We start from the raw sequence: 17187 nt of genomic DNA, 5'->3' as shown, positions 1-17187 counted from the left end.
AGGATGGCTCTATTGAAGTCTCTGAAGGGCTGTCACTTGGAGAAGGGCAGGGAGCTGTTCCTGTGGGCAGCAGAGGAGAGGACTCGCAAGAATGGGTTTAGATTAAGGGCGGGAAGGGACCGGCTGGATCTTAGGAGAAACTTTTTTGACAGTCAGAGTTGTGCCACAGTGGAATCGGCTGCCTAGGAAGGTGGTGAGCTCCCCCTCGCTGGCAGTCTTCAAGCAGTGGCTGGATGAACACTTGTCAGGGATGCTCTAGGCTGATCCTGCATTAAGTGTGTGGGGGGGTTGGACTAGATGGCCTCTATGGCCCCTTCCAACTCTTTACGATTCTAAGCCTGGAAAGTTCATGGTATATATAAACAGCAGAAGGATCGAGAAAACCACCTGTCATGATCTGGGCTATGCCACCAGAGGCTTACTAGGCCCAGGGAGCCTGGCTAGCAGTAGGTGAGGCTGGGCCTACAACTCCCAGAAGCCCCTGAGAGGTTTTGGAGCCAAAACTGACCAATAGGAAAAGAGGAGGGCTTGGAATAAAAGATCTGGAGCAGTAGGAAACGCTGTTCTTTCTTCCCAGAGGGCAGAGCCAGAAGGGACTGAGGCTGCTGTGGGGGAGAGACCCTCATCCTGAGGGAAGGGTGAGTAGTCTAGTGCCACTTGGAACAGTGAGCTGGGGACAGTATATATTCAGGCGCGTTAGGGCATTCGATTTCTTTTCTTTTCACCCACTTACTGTTATTATTCTGCACCGTGTTGGTTTGGCCTCTTCTACAATAAACTATTTTCACTGTTCACTCTGCCTGGTCCTCACGCCTATTATTCGGCCAAACAAGGGAGGTCTGAAGGCCTTGGGAGGGTGCTCTGGGCCTTCTCAAGGGATCCTAAATCCAGAGTGGTGGCAGTGTCAGGTGACACACCACCTGAGCCGTGACACCACCCCAAACTAATCTTTAATGTTATGAAGAATCTGCTACTGCCCTGAGATCAGGCTTACTGCTAAGTGCTGGCCACGAGGAGGCTGAATTAGGCTGTTCACTATGGGAGGTCTACAAGACACTTGAAGTCCCAGAGGCCACAGGTGGGGGCAAGAACGCTAGAAATGGAGATCGGCCTGAAAATGCGGCTCACTGCTTTATCAATTGTATGTCGGGGCCTTTAGTGGCAAATAATCTTCTGCTGACCGATGTTTGTGGGACACATCGCCTTCCCCCATGTCTGTACCTCAGTGACTGGTAACAAAAGGGCAAGAGAAAACCAAATATACAAAAGGGTAAGATACTGTAAACTTTATTTTCTGTCCACATTTAGACTCTAGACGGATACAGCATCTGCAAAAAGAAAGGGGAAGAAACGGTAAGGAAGGCTGACGCGTTGTGCAGGTTGAGAAAACCCACTTCTGGAAAATATGCTGTAAATCTGCTGCATCGCGTGCAGGCATTCTTGTGTGCGTCTGTCTTGTTTCCAGACCTTTGGAGAGATCACATTTCTTTGGCTCTACACACCCGGGACGTTTCAAGACTACAGAAAAGATTCTTCAACGCCAGGACCATGAACTGTTTGTCCAGCAGGACAAAGCAGCTGCCTTGGAGACCAGATCCCAAAACCCATCAGCTGCGTCTCCCAAAGCACAACAGTGTCTTCCCAGAGAGGCCGTGGCCCTTTCTACCCAGCGACAAGACCGCCCTCCCCCCATCACAAGAGTCCACAGAGCCCTTGTCTTTAAGGGTCTCTTGGCTCTCCCTCGGATTTAACTTCTGTGACAACTGTCTCTGGCATTGCAGAAAGACCAAATGCAGGCGCAACGGCTTCTGATGTGATCCAGAGACTTGTGCAGGACTCAAGCCAAAGTGTTTGCCCCCTTCTTCTTGGCTTGGATTACACGTGATGCTGGCTTATTATTTATTAAAACACGTATATGTTTAGCCTGGGAAAGAGAAGGCTTAGAGGGGACATGATTGCGGTCTTCAAGTATCTGAAGGGCTGTCATGTGGAAGACGGAGCAGATCTATTCTCCCTTGCTCAGGATTGCGAGACTAGAGTATCGGGTGGGAATTATAGGGAGTCGATACCGGCTCAATATCAGGAGAAGCTTCCTAACTGTCAGAGGGGTTGAGCAGTGGAACAGTCTGCCTCGGGAGGTGGTGGATGCTCCTTCGCTGGACGTTTTCAAGCGGAGGCTGGACGACCCTCTTTCGGGTATGTTGCAGGGCTCTCTTTCGGCTCTGCTCCTGCAGAGTGCAGGGGACTGGACTAGATGACCTGCAAGGTCCCTTCCAACTCGAACATTCTATGATTCTAGGATCCTACCTTTCCTCGTGGTTCGAGCGGGCTTGCAATAATGGTTTAAAAACGTCTTCGGTTTCAAACCAAAAACAAAATGGGGAAACCCAGATCCCTCCCCCGTCTCTCCTGGAAAAGATGCCTGCCTGGCATCATCTCCAAGGCGGGAGGGCCCCCCCCCCTTTTCAGGGAGCCTGTTTTAAGCGGAGGCTGGACGACCCTCTTTCGGGTATGTTGCAGGGCTCTCTTTCGGCTCTGCTCCTGCAGAGTGCAGGGGACTGGACTAGATGACCTGCAAGATCCCTTCCAACTCGAACATTCTATGATTCTAGGATCCTACCTTTCCTCGTGGTTCGAGCGGGCTTGCAATAATGGTTTAAAAACGTCTTCGGTTTCAAACCAACCTGGCGTCCTCCCCAAGGCGGGGGGCCCCCCCCCCCCTTTCAGGGAGCCTGTTTTACAGAACCGGAGACCTCAGTTCACGTGCAGGCTGCGCTGCCAGCTAAAATGTTGTGCGCCAGCGCCCCCTAGTGCAACTTAGAGGAAACTCTGCCAGACAGGATGGAAAAGGCCTGGCCTTTGGTCAGCGCCAGACGAACCACCCTAAGAAGACAGCCTGATACAAGGAGGCGATCCTTCAAAGATGTGGGTCCCAAGTCATGAAAGGCTTTAAAAGTCATAGCCAGCACTCTGATTGAGCCTAAAGAACATCCCTCTGGGACTTACAAACTCCTTTCCCTTCCCCTCCCCACAACAGACACCCTGTGCGGCAGGCGTGGCTGAGAGAACTATTGACAGAAATTGCTCTTTTTCAAGGACAGCTCTTATCAGAGCTACGGCTTGCCCAAGGTCATCCAGCCAGGTGCACGTGGAGGAGTGGGGGAATCAAACCCGGTTCTCCCAGATAAGAGTCCGCGCACTTAACCACTGCACCAAACTGGCTCTCCAGGACAGAGCACCACGCTCGCGAGACGAACGTTCCCGCCCAGGCCCCCCACTCCCCCCGGGGTCCTCACCACTCGGATCCTGTGTCCAATGGCTTTGGCAGGCAAGTTGGAGCGGAACTTTGCTCGCACCATGCCGCTGTTTCCGTGGGCACGGGTCACCTTCCCCCAGATCACTCTGGTCCTGTTGGGCTTGCCGCCGGGCGTCACTGTGTTGCTGGCAAAGAGAAACGGACAAACGATGAAGCCCGCGACCCTTGCCGCTGACTGCAGAGGTGCTCTCAGAACTCCCACAGTTACGTTCTCTCGGCAAAACAGGCAGACAGCCTCCCCTGAAAAGCACTGCAAACGCGAGGAGATATGGAAGGCAATTTCTCCGCAAGGAATTGCCCAATACTGTAGTTAAAGACCAACGGATGTGCTGGTGCACATTCCACTGAGTGCCTTTTGCTTCCAAAGCGTGCCCCGTTAGGGTGTCCTTTGGCCACGGCAGGAGGAGAAGAGAGCAAGAAAGGTCAGGGGAAAATGCTTGCAGCAGTGCAAGAATAGTAACTTAAGACCACGGGGGGGATATGGCATTGCTGGTTTCCAGGGTCAGACAGAACACAAGAATGCTGGCCTCAAAAGTGCTGCCCGAGGGTTCAAGCCCCACCAGAGTTTTCTGTGGGCCTAAGGGTCAGACACCGATCTTTGTCTAACTGATTAACCTGCAGGAAAGGGGGAGGTCAAAGAAGAAGAGATTGGATTTATATCCCGCCCTTCACTCGGGAGTCTCAGAGCGGCTTACAACTTTCCCTTCCCCTCCCAACAGCAGACACCCTGGGAGGTCGATGGGGCTGAGAGAGCTCTATGGAGAACTGCTCCTGAGAGAACAGCTCCAAGAGAACTTGTGCCTGACCCAAGGTCACCCAGCTGGCTGCATGTGCAGGAGTGGGGAATCAAACCCGGTTCTCCCCGATTAGAGTCTGCACACTTAACCACTACACTGCACTCTAACATAAGAGAAGCCACCGTCTACTCTACGTAAGCTGCAACAGGAAAGGAAAAATCCCGAGTCCACTAGCTGAGCTCTGACAGGAAAGAGGGCTGCGGTTTGCAAACGAGGCCTTTTCTAAACTTCAGGTGGGGAACGGGCAGGTAAGGGGTCACTGGCAGTCTAGAAAAACTACTCCCAGTTACCAGATGCTAGAATTTTTAGCAACATCATAAAATCCTCGTCCTGGAACAGAAATGATTGCAGACTTCTTCAGGACCAGAATTTTAAAAGTTTTAATTGTGTGCATGCGTGTGGGGGTCTGTGTGTGTCTCCAAATATTTGCAACCCACTCTTCTACCACGGAGGTCAGAGCAGCAAGCTAGATGTCACCCCACTGCACCGCCACAGTGACCTCACCATGTAGGCTAAGCTAAAAATGCAACTTGCCCACAAACCATCACGGCCAAGTGGGAATCTGAACTCAAGTCTCCCAGGCCCAAGTCCATTCAATATTCCTCCTCCCTCCAACCTTGGTTATTCACACAGCAGCATCCAAGGCCACAGTGTTCCAAATGTGCTGCGTGTTTAGAGATGTAAAATTTCCCGAAATTTTGAAGCTAGGAAAACAACCCGGTTTTTTTCTGGGGAAAACGGAAATTTTCGGGAAAATGGAAGAAAATGCTACATTAGCACTTCTTTTATCTTTTCTAGATTGAAAGTCATTCTGTTACTGTAGGAACATACAATATGACTATGGGCATTTTTACTTGGCATGAAATTATCACAACTAGCATATTAAAAATATAGTGTATCCAAACAATTATTACAAACAGAATACCCACCCACATGCAAAAACAAAACTGAAACCTTTTTATTTTCTTGTGACAATCGCACCTCCTAAAGGAAGAAATGCATCTTGTTCTTGCATTGGAGAGTTCCGTTTGTAACCTAGGACTTGCTTGTCCTCAGTGCACAGCAATTAGATCAATCTGATACCATACGTATTTTTTTTAGAATGATTTGGAAAATATTTGAACACCTTGTCTTAAAATATCTTAATTCATCATGCTAAAATAAAACGTTGCAAAGGGGAGAGCGGGGGGGGGGGGGGGGGGGGGGGGGGGGGGGGGGGAGGAACGGGTTTTTCCCGGGCCTTCACATCTCTACGCGTGTTACAGCATCACACACACAAAACCAGAGGCTCCTTCTCCAGCACCATCGGGCAATCGGGCACTTACTTTTTCGCTTTGTACACGTAGGCGCATTTCTTGCCCAAGTAGAACTCTGTCTCATTGCGGGAGTAAACCCCCTCGATCTTCAGGAGGGCCGTGTGCTCCCTCTGGTTGCGGAGACCTCGCTTGTAGCCAGCAAAAGTGGCCTTGGACCACAACCTGGGGGCGACAAAGGGCAGACGGGGTTAAACTTAGGGCTCTTTCGCTTGGAGAAACGACGACTGAGGGATGACATGATAGAGGTTTACAAGATTATGCATGGGATAGAGCAGATAGAGAAAGAGGTACTTTTTCTCCCTTTCTCACAGTACGAGAACTCGTGGGCACTCCATGAAATTGCTGAGTGGTCGGGTTAGAACGGATAAAAGGAAGTCCTTCTTCACCCAGAGAGTGATTAACACATGGAATTCACTGCCACAGGAAGTGGTGGCGGCTACAAGCATGGACGGCTTCAAAAGGGAATTAGATAAGCATATGGAGCAGAGGTCCATCAGTGGCTATTAGCCACAAGGTATAGATAGGAACTCTCAGTCTGGGGCAAGTGATGCTCTGTCTCCTTGGTGCTTGGGGGGGGGTCAACAGTGGGAGGGCTTCTAATGTCCTGGCCCCACTGCTGGACCTCCTGATGGCACTGGTATTTCTGGCCACTGTGTGACACAGAGTGTGGGACTGGATGGGCCTTTGGCCTGATCCAACATTGGCATCTCTTATGTTCTTATGTTCACCAAAACCTCCCAGCCAAGCTGGCCTACAGTGCCAGAGCACAGAGCGGGTTCGAGTCTGTATCAGCAGTCATACTGCTACAGCAACTGTCTGAACGTGCAGCATTTACTTTGCATGCCGAAGGTCCGGAACCTCCAGTTTAAATAGTTTCGGAGGGCCACCGCAGTAGAACAGCTAGTCCAGCAGCAACTTACAGACCAACAAGATTTTGAGAGGTATGAGCTTTCAAGAGTCAAAGCTCTTGACGCATCTGATGAAGGGAGCTTTCACTCTCAAAAAAACCCCTACCCCCGGATCTTAATCTAGCTGTTCAAATTAAAACGGTCGCTTAGTAAGTGACAGGAAAGATCTCGAAGACCCGGGGGGGGGCTGGGGCTGACTCACTGGGGAGCAGACGTAAGTTATTGCCTCTTTACAGATTGGTGAATGGAGATGGACACCTCAGACCACACTGTTCAGTGGCAGGGAGGGCTCTCGAGCCCCGGCCGTCAGTGTTCCCTCTAAGCTGAGTTAGTGTGAGCTAGCTCACAGTTTTTTAGCCTCCAGTTCTCACAGTTTTGTCCTAGCTCAGGAAGGATGGCTCCACAGCAAACTAATGTATGCACTAGCCAAATTGGCTCGCTCATAACTAATGCCAGTAGCGCACAAAGCAGAATTTTTGCTCACAAGACTCCACAGCTTAGAGGGAACATTGCCGGCCGTACATTTCTGGGAGCCACAGCCCAGTTCCCCACGTGCATAAAGAGGACTGAAGACTCGTTCTCACAGCCTTCTTAGAGTGCAGCAGTGCAAACCTTCATCTCCCAGCACGCAGAAAGCGGCACACAGGGTAAGAGCTTTATCAGAGTCAGGTCGGGATGGCCTTATCAGGGCACTGGAATATCTTATCCTAGGTAAAGGTTTCCCTTGCTCGAAAGCCAGTCGAATCCGACTCTAGGAGGCAGTGCTCCTCTTCGTTTCCAAGCCGAAGAGCCAGCGCTGTCCGAAGACTTCTCCGTGGTCATGTGGCCCGCATGACTAAACGGTGTTATCTTCCCACCGAAGCGGTATCTATTTATCTACTTGCAATTCACACGGAACGCTGTTCCCTTCCCACCGAAGTGGTCCCTATTGATCTACTTGCAATTTCTTGCTTTCGAACTGCTAGGTTGGCAGGGGCTGGGGCCAGAGACGGGAGCTCACTCCATCACGTGGCACTTGGGTCTCGAACTGCCGAACTACTGACCTTCTGGTCTACAGCTCAGCGTCTTAACCTCTGAGCCACCGCGGCCCCGTATCTTATCCGACCAAGTAATAATATCCTATTGTGCATTGTTTAAAATGCCATGGTAATAGTTACGCTTTGTCCCAGCTTGTTCCAGATAGTTGGTTTTAATTTCCAGTCCTAATACTTTTAGATTCAGATTTATTCGGTCTGTGACCAGCACGAATCAAAAGACCAAAGATTTACAATGGGCCAGAGACGGGAGCTCACTCCATCACGTGGCACTCGGGTCTCGAACTGCCGAACTACTGACCTTCTGGTCTACAGCTCAGCGTCTTAACCTCTGAGCCACCGCGGCCCCGTATCTTATCCGACCAAGTAATAATATCCTATTGTGCATTGTTTAAAATGCCATGGTAATAGTTACGCTTTGTCTCAGCTTGTTCCAGATACTTGGTTTTAATTTCCACAGTCCTAATACTTTTAAGATTCAGATTTATTCGGTCTGTGACCAGCACGAATCAAAAGATCAAAGATTTACAATGAAGTAAATAGAAGAACGCAAAAGGTCAATCCTGCTAACACAACAGTTGGGATTTACTAAAATTTAAAATCTGCACATAACATTTCCCAACAGATGTTACAAGCCGTTGAAATTTTTTTTTTTGCACAACTAATAGTGGTCTGTCGATTAACTCCCAACAAAAGCTTCTTTGGAATATCAACATCAAAACAGCCTGAAAATCTTTTAAGCAATGGGAAGATTGTATTTTGAGGGAATTTCCTGATAAAAGGAGCAATGAAACAAAATATGCTCAACTGATTCCATCGATGCCGAAAGGATAGATCTTTTTGTTATCTCCCCTCCAAAACTGCAGAGAGGAGAGCTCGTCATCTTGCTAACGTAAAAGGTGTGGCTGGGTACCTCCAAAAAGGGGAGAGAGGGTACTGGAGTGGCAATATATCCAAGTTTCTCTGAAATCATAAAATTAAGATTCAGATTTATTCGGTCTGTGACCAGCACGAATCAAAAGATCAAAGATTTACAATGAAGTAAATAGAAGAACGCAAAAGGTCAATCCTGCTAACACAACAGTTGGGATTTACTAAAATTTAAAATCTGCACATAACATTTCCCAACAGATGTTACAAGCCGTTGAAATTTTTTTTTTTGCACAACTAATAGTGGTCTGTCGATTAACACCCAACAAAAGCTTCTTTGGAATATCAACATCAAAACAGCCTGAAAATCTTTTAAGCAATGGGAAGATTGTATTTTGAGGGAATTTCCTGATAAAAGGAGCAATGAAACAAAATATGCTCAACTGATTCCATCGATGCCGCAGGGATAGATCTCTTTGATATCTTCCCTCCAAAACTGCAGAGAGGGGAGCTCGCCATCTTGCTAACGTAGAAGGTGTGGCTGGGTACCTCCAAGAATGGCAGAGAGGGTACTGGAGTGGCAATATATCTAAGTTTCTCTGAAATCATAAAATCTGGGGTGTTGTTACTGTCTCTTTGTTGCTCTGTATTGAACAACCTTTGACCATTGCTTTTGCTCGGTCATAAACCATGTTCAGGACATTACTTAATGTACGTCCCTCTCTCCTGACGGCATTGATTTACGCTATGTAATTTTGCCTTCTGTCTGAGTGAGAAAGGGGGACTGTGAACGACACAGATAAATAGCTACTGTCAGGATGATGGGTAATCGGCATCAAGGGACATATCCAGATGACAGACAGACAACCTTTATTGGCATGTAAGAGATAAGATAACATTAAAATTTAGGAATACATCAAAGGTATGGCTGTCGAACAGCCAACTAAAAAGAACTGATCAATTAATAGTTTCCCTGGTTCGAATTACAGATTGAAGAAAACAAGCAACATTAAAAGTTATAGAAGCGTTTTGCCCAGAGAGTAGCAACTGGACCTTGATACTCTCAGGAAGACCACCCTATGTAAAAAGAAGGGTGTCCAGAATTTTTTCTCGGATCTTAGTATAAAATGGACAATTTAAAAGAACATGGGAAACTGATTCGATAGGACCCTGACTGCAGGGGCACCGCCTAAATTCACAGGGGATTTTTTTGGCATCTTCCAGAGAATAATATGCTCAACTGATTCCATCGATGCCGCAGGGATAGATCTCTTTGATATCTTCCCTCCAAAACTGCAGAGAGGGGAGCTCGCCATCTTGCTAACGTAGAAGGTGTGGCTGGGTACCTCCAAGAATGGCAGAGAGGGTACTGGAGTGGCAATATATCTAAGTTTCTCTGAAATCATAAAATCTGGGGTGTTGTTACTGTCTCTTTGTTGCTCTGTATTGAACAACCTTTGACCATTGCTTTTGCTCGGTCATAAACCATGTTCAGGACATTACTTAATGTACGTCCCTCTCTCCTGACGGCATTGATTTACGCTATGTAATTTTGCCTTCTGTCAGAGTGAGAAAGGGGGACTGTGAACGACACAGATAAATAGCTACTGTCAGGATGATGTGTAATCGGCATCAAGGGACATATCCAGATGACAGACAGACAACCTTTATTGGCATGTAAGAGATAAGATAACATTAAAATTTAGGAATACATCAAAGGTATGGCTGTCGAACAGCCAACTAAAAAGAACTGATCAATTAATAGTTTCCCTGGTTCGAATTACAGATTGAAGAAAACAAGCAACATTAAAAGTTATAGAAGCGTTTTGCCCAGAGAGTAGCAACTGGACCTTGATACTCTCAGGAAGACCACCCTATGTAAAAAGAAGGGTGTCCAGAATTTTTTCTCGGATCTTAGTATAAAATGGACAATTTAAAAGAACATGGGAAACTGATTCGATAGGGGCACTGCCTAAATTCACAGGGGATTTTTTGGCATCTTCCAGAGAAGATGGCCGATGGCAATACGTTAAACCTGGCTAACATAAATGCCCTTCTTTGATGGTGATCAGTTAGAGAACAAAAATAAGTAGCTGTCTGGCCCAGTGTCTGGGATAACCCCAGATGAACTGGGGAACAGGTTTTCCTGGCTGCCTTAGTCAGGTGAAGTTGAATATCTAGAAGCCTGCGTTTAATTGTATAAAATATTGTAGAGGCAGATGATAAGTAAAACGGGTCTAGATGTATTCCTAAGGACCTAATTTTTTGGGGGGACTAATTTCAGCCAATTAGGTTCATAATGATCTGTCAGCATTAAAAAGATAAAGGAATTCGGGTCAGGATTAAACATATCCAGATGAAGACAACCACCTTCTCCATTTACAGCAACAGTCATATAAAAACGCATCTCCCACACACATCCCCTATTTAACTATCCCAGGCAGCCATTTCTCTGCAGTTTTTCAGTCCTTGCAAGAGCATGAACGGCTGGTAACAATATTGTAGTTCCCTGCGTCTCAAGACTATTGACAAAGATGTATCCGTCAATCAAACACGGCCTGGCTGGCTTTTAATACAGATTCCGAGACCCCTCAAAAACCTTTAATTCAAAGAGGAACAGCTGTTCTCTGAACAATCATTAGCCGTCCCATTCAAGGGAAGGAAGCTTCCGTTAGGACTCAAACAGGGCCCTTTTTTGGTTACCGCCAAAATTTTGGAACTCCCTCCCTAGGGATCCTTGTCTGTACTCTTCTATAATTTTCTTCTTGTCTTCTTCAAGCAGGTGGACACAACTGTTGCTTTGCCTGGTGTTCCCACAAAGATCTCTCCTTCCAGCCCGATGTGTTAGTTTGTTGTCCTGTGCCTCGTATATGTATCTTCACCAGTGTTCCCTCTAAGCTGAGTTAGTGTTGAGCTAGCTCACCGTTTTTTAGCCTCCGGCTCACACATTTTTGTCTTAGCTCAGCAAGGATGGCTCCAGAGCTAACTAATTTATATTGAGATATATCTCAGAGTGATAGAGGTAGCAAGCAGTTACTATAGATCAGTTTGATCTGTTTGTCAGACCTAGCTGTCATGCTAGTGATCATGTAATTACAGTCATGTGTTCTCTAGCAGGTGTTTGCCCTGATTGGGCAGAGAAGTGGGATCTAAATGCTGTCAATCAGCAAGTAAAATAAATACACACAGACATGATGCTGCCTTCTACTGAGTCAGACCACTGGTCCATCAAGGTTAGTCTTGTCTACTCAGACTGGCAGCAGCTGTCCAAGGCCTCAGGCTGAGGGCTTTCACATCATCGACTGCCAGATCTGTTTAACGGGAGATGCCCGGGATTGAACCTGGGACCTTCTGCATGCCAGGCAGAGGCTCTGCCACTGAGCCACGGCCCCTCTTTACAGCTCTCCAGGGTCTCAGGCTAAGGTCTTTCCCATCATTTCCTGTTATGGTCCAAAAAATACGGTATATAAACTCTCTGTGCACCTTCATAACTGGTCAGTCTCCTGCTTCTTATTTACAACACCCAATAATTTATGCAGCAGCCAAATGGCTCGCTCGCAACTTTAATGCCAGTCGCTCACAAAGTAGAATTTTTGCTCACAGGACTCCACAGCTTAGAGGGAGCATTGGTCTTCACCTCTGGGTTTTTTTCCTTCAGAGGTCTCTCTCCCCTTTTCTTAGCTCTGTTTTTTTAACTGGTTTTATGAGTTACCTTTATTACACTTGTTTTAATTATGAGCTACCTCGGTGGACCTGACCTGCATGCCTGGCAGAGGCTCTTCCACTGAGCCACGGCCCCTCCCCCATAGGACCATCTTCCAAAACAGCAGTCACGCAAGCAGGCGAAGGCAGTGTAAAAACCTGCAGAATGAGCAACCCCGTGCAACTGATAAAACTCATGAGAAACCGCAGATGCTCTCGAGGCCGAGAATTTCCCATTTCCTACCTGCCAGTCATGGTGTTGCCTTGAAGTCCTGTCCCCAGCAGGGCTAAAGAAGGAAGCACAAAGGGTTTATCAGCTGGGATGCAAAAAATCAACCTCAACACGCAACAGATGGAGAGAGAAGAAGAGATTGGATTTATCCCCCGCCCTTCACTACCCAAGGGAGTCTCAGAGCGGCTTACAAACTCCTTTCCCTCCCCCTCCCCACAACAGACACCCTGTGAGGTCGGTGGGGCTGAGAGAGCTCTGACAGAAACTGCTCTTATCAAGCCTATGGCTTGCTCAAGGTCATCCAGCCAGGTGCAAGTGGAGGAGTGGGGAATCAAACCCGGTTCTCCCAGATTAGAGTCCGCACACTTAACCACTACACCAACCTTGCCAGTTCTGTCTTCCTTCACTTCCGTTACTTTCAGAAAGCAAGAGCAGAGAGGTACGGCCAAAAGAGAATCAAGACCGTCAACCCTCCAGCTGAATTCCGCAGGGAGCCGCAGATGCCCCCCTTCCCAAAGCCACCTCTGAGTCAGGGGCCCAAATCCCTCAAATTCTTTGCCCATCTCTGTTCTCCCCTCTGAACACCAGCATAACAAAACATGTCATTCTGCGCATGAATGTTCTAATAATAATTATGGCTATCTGAAGGCCCACCAGCAAACAATCATTTCCCCTCCTGCCGTTCAGTAATAATCGCAAGACCAACATTTCAAAAACAAACACTGCTGGGGTCTGAAATGGAAGCTCCCGCATCCGTTTGCCATATGACATAAAGGGCCGCAACCCCAAAACAAGGCCTGTGTGACAAAGGTTAAAGCATTTTGCACAAGAGATGCAAGCGACTTTCTCATCTGGCCCAGCACAGAATATATGACAGTGATTCTGAGGCATGCCACATTAATGAAACAGAGAACATCTAGTACATATATAGTGCTAGCCTGCCCAGTGCGGTGGAACAGCTGGCTTAGAGCATTAAAAACCCCGGCCTTCCTCAAACCACTGGGGTTTGTTGGCAATCCACATCTGAGTCTGCCTCAAAGGGTTGTTGTGAGGATAATCCCGATGTACGAGCTCCTTGAAAGATGGTGGGATAGCCATAATAAACCATCCCCCATTCAAAACCGTCTGTATATGCTATCGCAACCCCCCCTATCAACAATCTTCGAACGTAGCTCAGGAAGCTTTTTTAGGATTGAGGAGTCATCCCAAAAATTCAGGATCCAGATTTTCTTTCCTGTTTCTCACAGTTTCATTAATCTTTTTTAAAAGCTCGATTTTGTTGAATGTTGGGAGCCAGTACAGAAAACACTGGTTAAGATAGGAATTCATTTACCAACTCTGAATGGTGTAATTTATAAGATTACATTTAATTCATAATTTTACATTAAGATGTTAGCCACAAGGTACAGATGGAAGACTCTGTCTGGGGCAGGGATGCTCTGTATTCTTCATGCTTGGGGGGGCAACAGTGGGAGGGCATCTGGAGTTCTGGCCCCACTGGTGGACCTCCTGATGGCACCTAGGTTTTGGCCACTGTGTGACACAGAGTGTTGGACTAGAGGGGCCACTGGCCTGATCCAACATGGCTTCTCTTATGTTCTTACTTAACCAAAAACAATAACTTAATTCCCATTTAGAACAAAGTTCAAGTTGAGTGGCACCTTTAACACCAACAAAGTTTTCCCATTTAGTTGGGGTCACAGAACGGAACATCTTCTAATGCAAATCTATATGTGTGGACTAGATGACCTGTAAGGTCCCTTCCAACTCTAACATTCTATGATTCTATGTGCTTTGTCCTTACACTGAGGAGGTCAAAGAGACAGTAAGAACATGAGAACGTAAGAGAAGCCAATGCTGCATCAGGCCAATGGCCTATCCAGTCCAACACTCTTGTGTCACACAGTGGCCAGAAATACCAGGGACCATCAGGAGGTCCAGGAGTGGGGCCAGGACACTAGAAGCCCTCTCACTGTTGCCCCCCCCCAAGCACCAAGAGTACAGATCATCCCTTGCCCCAGACCGAGAGCCCCTATCTATACCTTGTGGCTAATAGCCACTGATGGACTTCTGCTCCACATGTTATCCAATTCCCTCTTGAAGCCGTCCATGCTTGTGGCCACGGCCACCTCCCGTGGCAATGAATTCCATGTGTTCATCACTCTTTGGGTGAAGAATGAAACCACCCAGATTTGTATCAACTAAGGTTAAAATCATTCCTACAAGAAGACTGCCGACAAAGCAAAAACATTTTACTGAAAAATTACATCATCCGTTCTACCAAAGAACAGAGATTTCTCCAGCACGGACGTAATTCTGCACCCTACTGTAAAAGACAGAGAATCAACCTTTGTAAGGGTTTTTTTTTTAAATGTCGTGTATAAGGAAAAACTATTATGCATTGTGATGAAATGTTTAAGTGTCATGGGGACCAAGGAAGCATCTACTTAGGTTTGCCAGAGCTGGGTTGGAAAATTCCTGGAGACTTTGGGGGTGGATCCAAGAGAGGGTGGGGTTTGGGGAGGGGAGGTGAGAGACCTCAGCACAGTCCAATGCCATAGAGTCCACCCTTCAAAGCAGCCATTTTCTCCAGGGGAACTGATCTCTGTCAGCTGGAGATCAGTCATAAAAGCAGGAGATCTCCAGGCTGCACCTGGAAGCTGGCAACCCTACACCTACTCTTGCCCTGTAGGGTAAGTTAGTATTATCTCCACATTGGAAGTCTAGAGGAACCTGTGGGCAGTGTTCCCTCTAAGCTGAGTTAGTGTGAGCTAGCACACAGGTTTTTAGCTTCCGGCTCACACATCTTTGTCTTCGCTCAGGAAGGACGGCTCCAGAGCAAACTCATTCACGCAGCAGCCAAATCACTCGCTCACAACCAATGTTCCCTCTAAGATGTGGAGTCTTGTGAGCAAAAATTCTACCTTGTGAGCTACAGGCATTAAAGTCGTGAGCGAGCGATTTGCCTACTGCATAAATCAGTTTGCCCTGGAGCCGTCCTTCCTGAGCTGAGACAAAAAAGTGTGAGCCAGAGGCTAAAAAAACTGTGAACTAGCTCACACCAACTCAGCTTAGAGGGAACACTCCACAGCTTAGAGGGAGTGTTGCCTGTCGGCTGTGTGGTTTTGAAGGGGGACCCCCCCCAACACCAGCTCCCACTACTTTAGTGTAGTGGTTAAGGGAGCAGACTCTAATCTGGGAGAACCGGGTTTGAGTCCACCACTCCTCCACATGCAGCTGCTGGATGACCTTGGACAAGCCACAGTTCTCTCAGAGCTGTCCTTGAAAGAGCAGTTCTCTCAGGAGGTCTCTCAGCCCCACCTCCCTCCCAGGGTGTCTGTTGTGGGGAGGGGAAGGGAAAGGAGATGGTAAACCGCTCTGGGACTCCTTCGGGTAGTGAAGGGCGGTGTATAAATCCAATCCCCTCCTCCTCATGTTTTTTTTAAAAAAGGCGCAGACCCCCCCCCCAAATGTAATCCAGCCCTTCTCTTTGCAACAGGCCCTTGTGAAAAATCAACAGGCCGGGCGCAAAGGCAACAGCCCCTTACAACTGCCTGCCCCCCTGCCACCAATAGAATGCAGGATTCTGCTCCTGAAGCTGGAGGTTCTATGAAGCTCCGAGGGTAGGGGTGCTGCCTATAGGGCCCTTCTTTGCCATTTCTATCAGGGAGAACTTCAGTAGCTGCCCACTGCTGGGAACAGGAGACGGGGTCGGGGGCGCGGCCTTTTCCCCGGAGAAGCAGCCCAGCCCTAACCCCCGCTCCCCGCTCTCACCTCGACGGCACCGTCCCAAGATGGCGGCGAGAAAGAGCGAGCGGCGCCGCGGGGGAAGCCGGGATGGGAAAGCGCGAGGACCCGCGGCCCGGGCGCTGCTTAGGCGTCTTCCTCATCCGCCTGCCTCAGAGTGCCCCTGCGGCCTTTCTAAGGCCGGTGGCTGGAATTGTGTGTGTAGACACTAGAAATATACAAATACAGTTTTTAATATGAATACAGTATTACATACTACGAAATTATACGAATTATTAAATATAGATAGATATAGATAGACAGATATATAGATACAGATACAGGGTGCATGACGGAGTGAGCTCCTGTCTCTAGTTCCAGCTCCTGCCAACCTAGCAGTTCGAAAGCAAGACATTGCAAGTAGATAAACAGGTACCACTTCGGTGGGAAGGGTTCCGTGCGCCTTGGTGTCTAGTCATGCCGGCCACATGACCACGGAAACGTCTTTGGACAGCGCTGGCTCTTCGGCTTTGAAACGGAGATGAGCACCGCAACCCTAGAGTCGGATTCGACTGGCTTTCCAGCAAGGGAACCTTTACCTTTTTACAGGGTCCTATTTCGGTTTGTCTGGCAACAGACTCAAACGAACACTGTTGGGTTGTCGATATTTGTACACACTTTTATTGGGTTAGCAATTTAAGTCAAAGACGAAAGATGTTTAGCCTGGGAAAGAGAAGGCTTAGAGGGGACACGATTGCAGTCTTCAAGTATTTGAAGGGCTGTCATGTAGAAGGTGGAGCGGATCTATTCTCTCTTGCTCCGGATTGCAAGACTAGATCGAATGGGTGGGAATTACAAGGGAGTCGATACCGGCTAAATATCAGGAGAAACTTCCTAACTGCAAGAGTGGTTGAGCAGTGGAACAGACTGCCTCGGGAGGTGGTGGATGCGCCTTCGCTGGACGTTTTCGAGCAGAGGCTGGACGAGATGACCATCTTTCGGGTATGTGTAGGGCTGTCTTTCGGCTCTGCTCCTGCAGAGTGCAGAGGGCTGGACTAGATGACCTGCAAGGTCCCCTTCCAACTCTAACATTCTATGATTCTATAGATGCTGGGAAAGACTGAAGGTCAAAGAAGACGGGGACGGCAAAGGATGAGATGGTTAGACAGTGTCATCGATGCAACGAACATGAAATTGAGCAAACTTCAGAGGACGGTGGAAGACAGGAGGCTGTGCGACTGAACAACAACAACATATATATTTGTTGTTGTTCAGTCGCACAGTCG

General features: G+C 47.9%; 1 protein-coding gene across 1 annotated transcript; it reads right to left on the bottom strand.

The window, feature by feature from the left end:
- Positions 1-1263: 1263 nt before the first annotated feature.
- RPL35A (ribosomal protein L35a) lies at positions 1264-16019 on the bottom strand. The gene is made up of 5 exons (XM_015416633.1): positions 15950-16019; positions 12188-12230; positions 5439-5591; positions 3297-3441; positions 1264-1328 (listed from the first exon to the last, which is right to left on the bottom strand). Exons 2-5 carry the CDS (start codon positions 12196-12198, stop codon positions 1305-1307), a joined length of 333 nt encoding a protein of 110 aa, XP_015272119.1. The 5' UTR covers positions 12199-12230; positions 15950-16019; the 3' UTR covers positions 1264-1304.
- Between the last annotated feature and the right edge of the window lie 1168 nt (positions 16020-17187).

The sequence above is a fragment of the Gekko japonicus genome, unplaced genomic scaffold (genome assembly GCF_001447785.1).
Source record: "Gekko japonicus isolate JY-2015 unplaced genomic scaffold, Gekko_japonicus_V1.1 scaffold4872, whole genome shotgun sequence".
Classification (NCBI taxonomy): domain Eukaryota; kingdom Metazoa; phylum Chordata; class Lepidosauria; order Squamata; family Gekkonidae; genus Gekko; species Gekko japonicus.
This window is presented reverse-complemented; position numbering and strand designations above follow the sequence as displayed.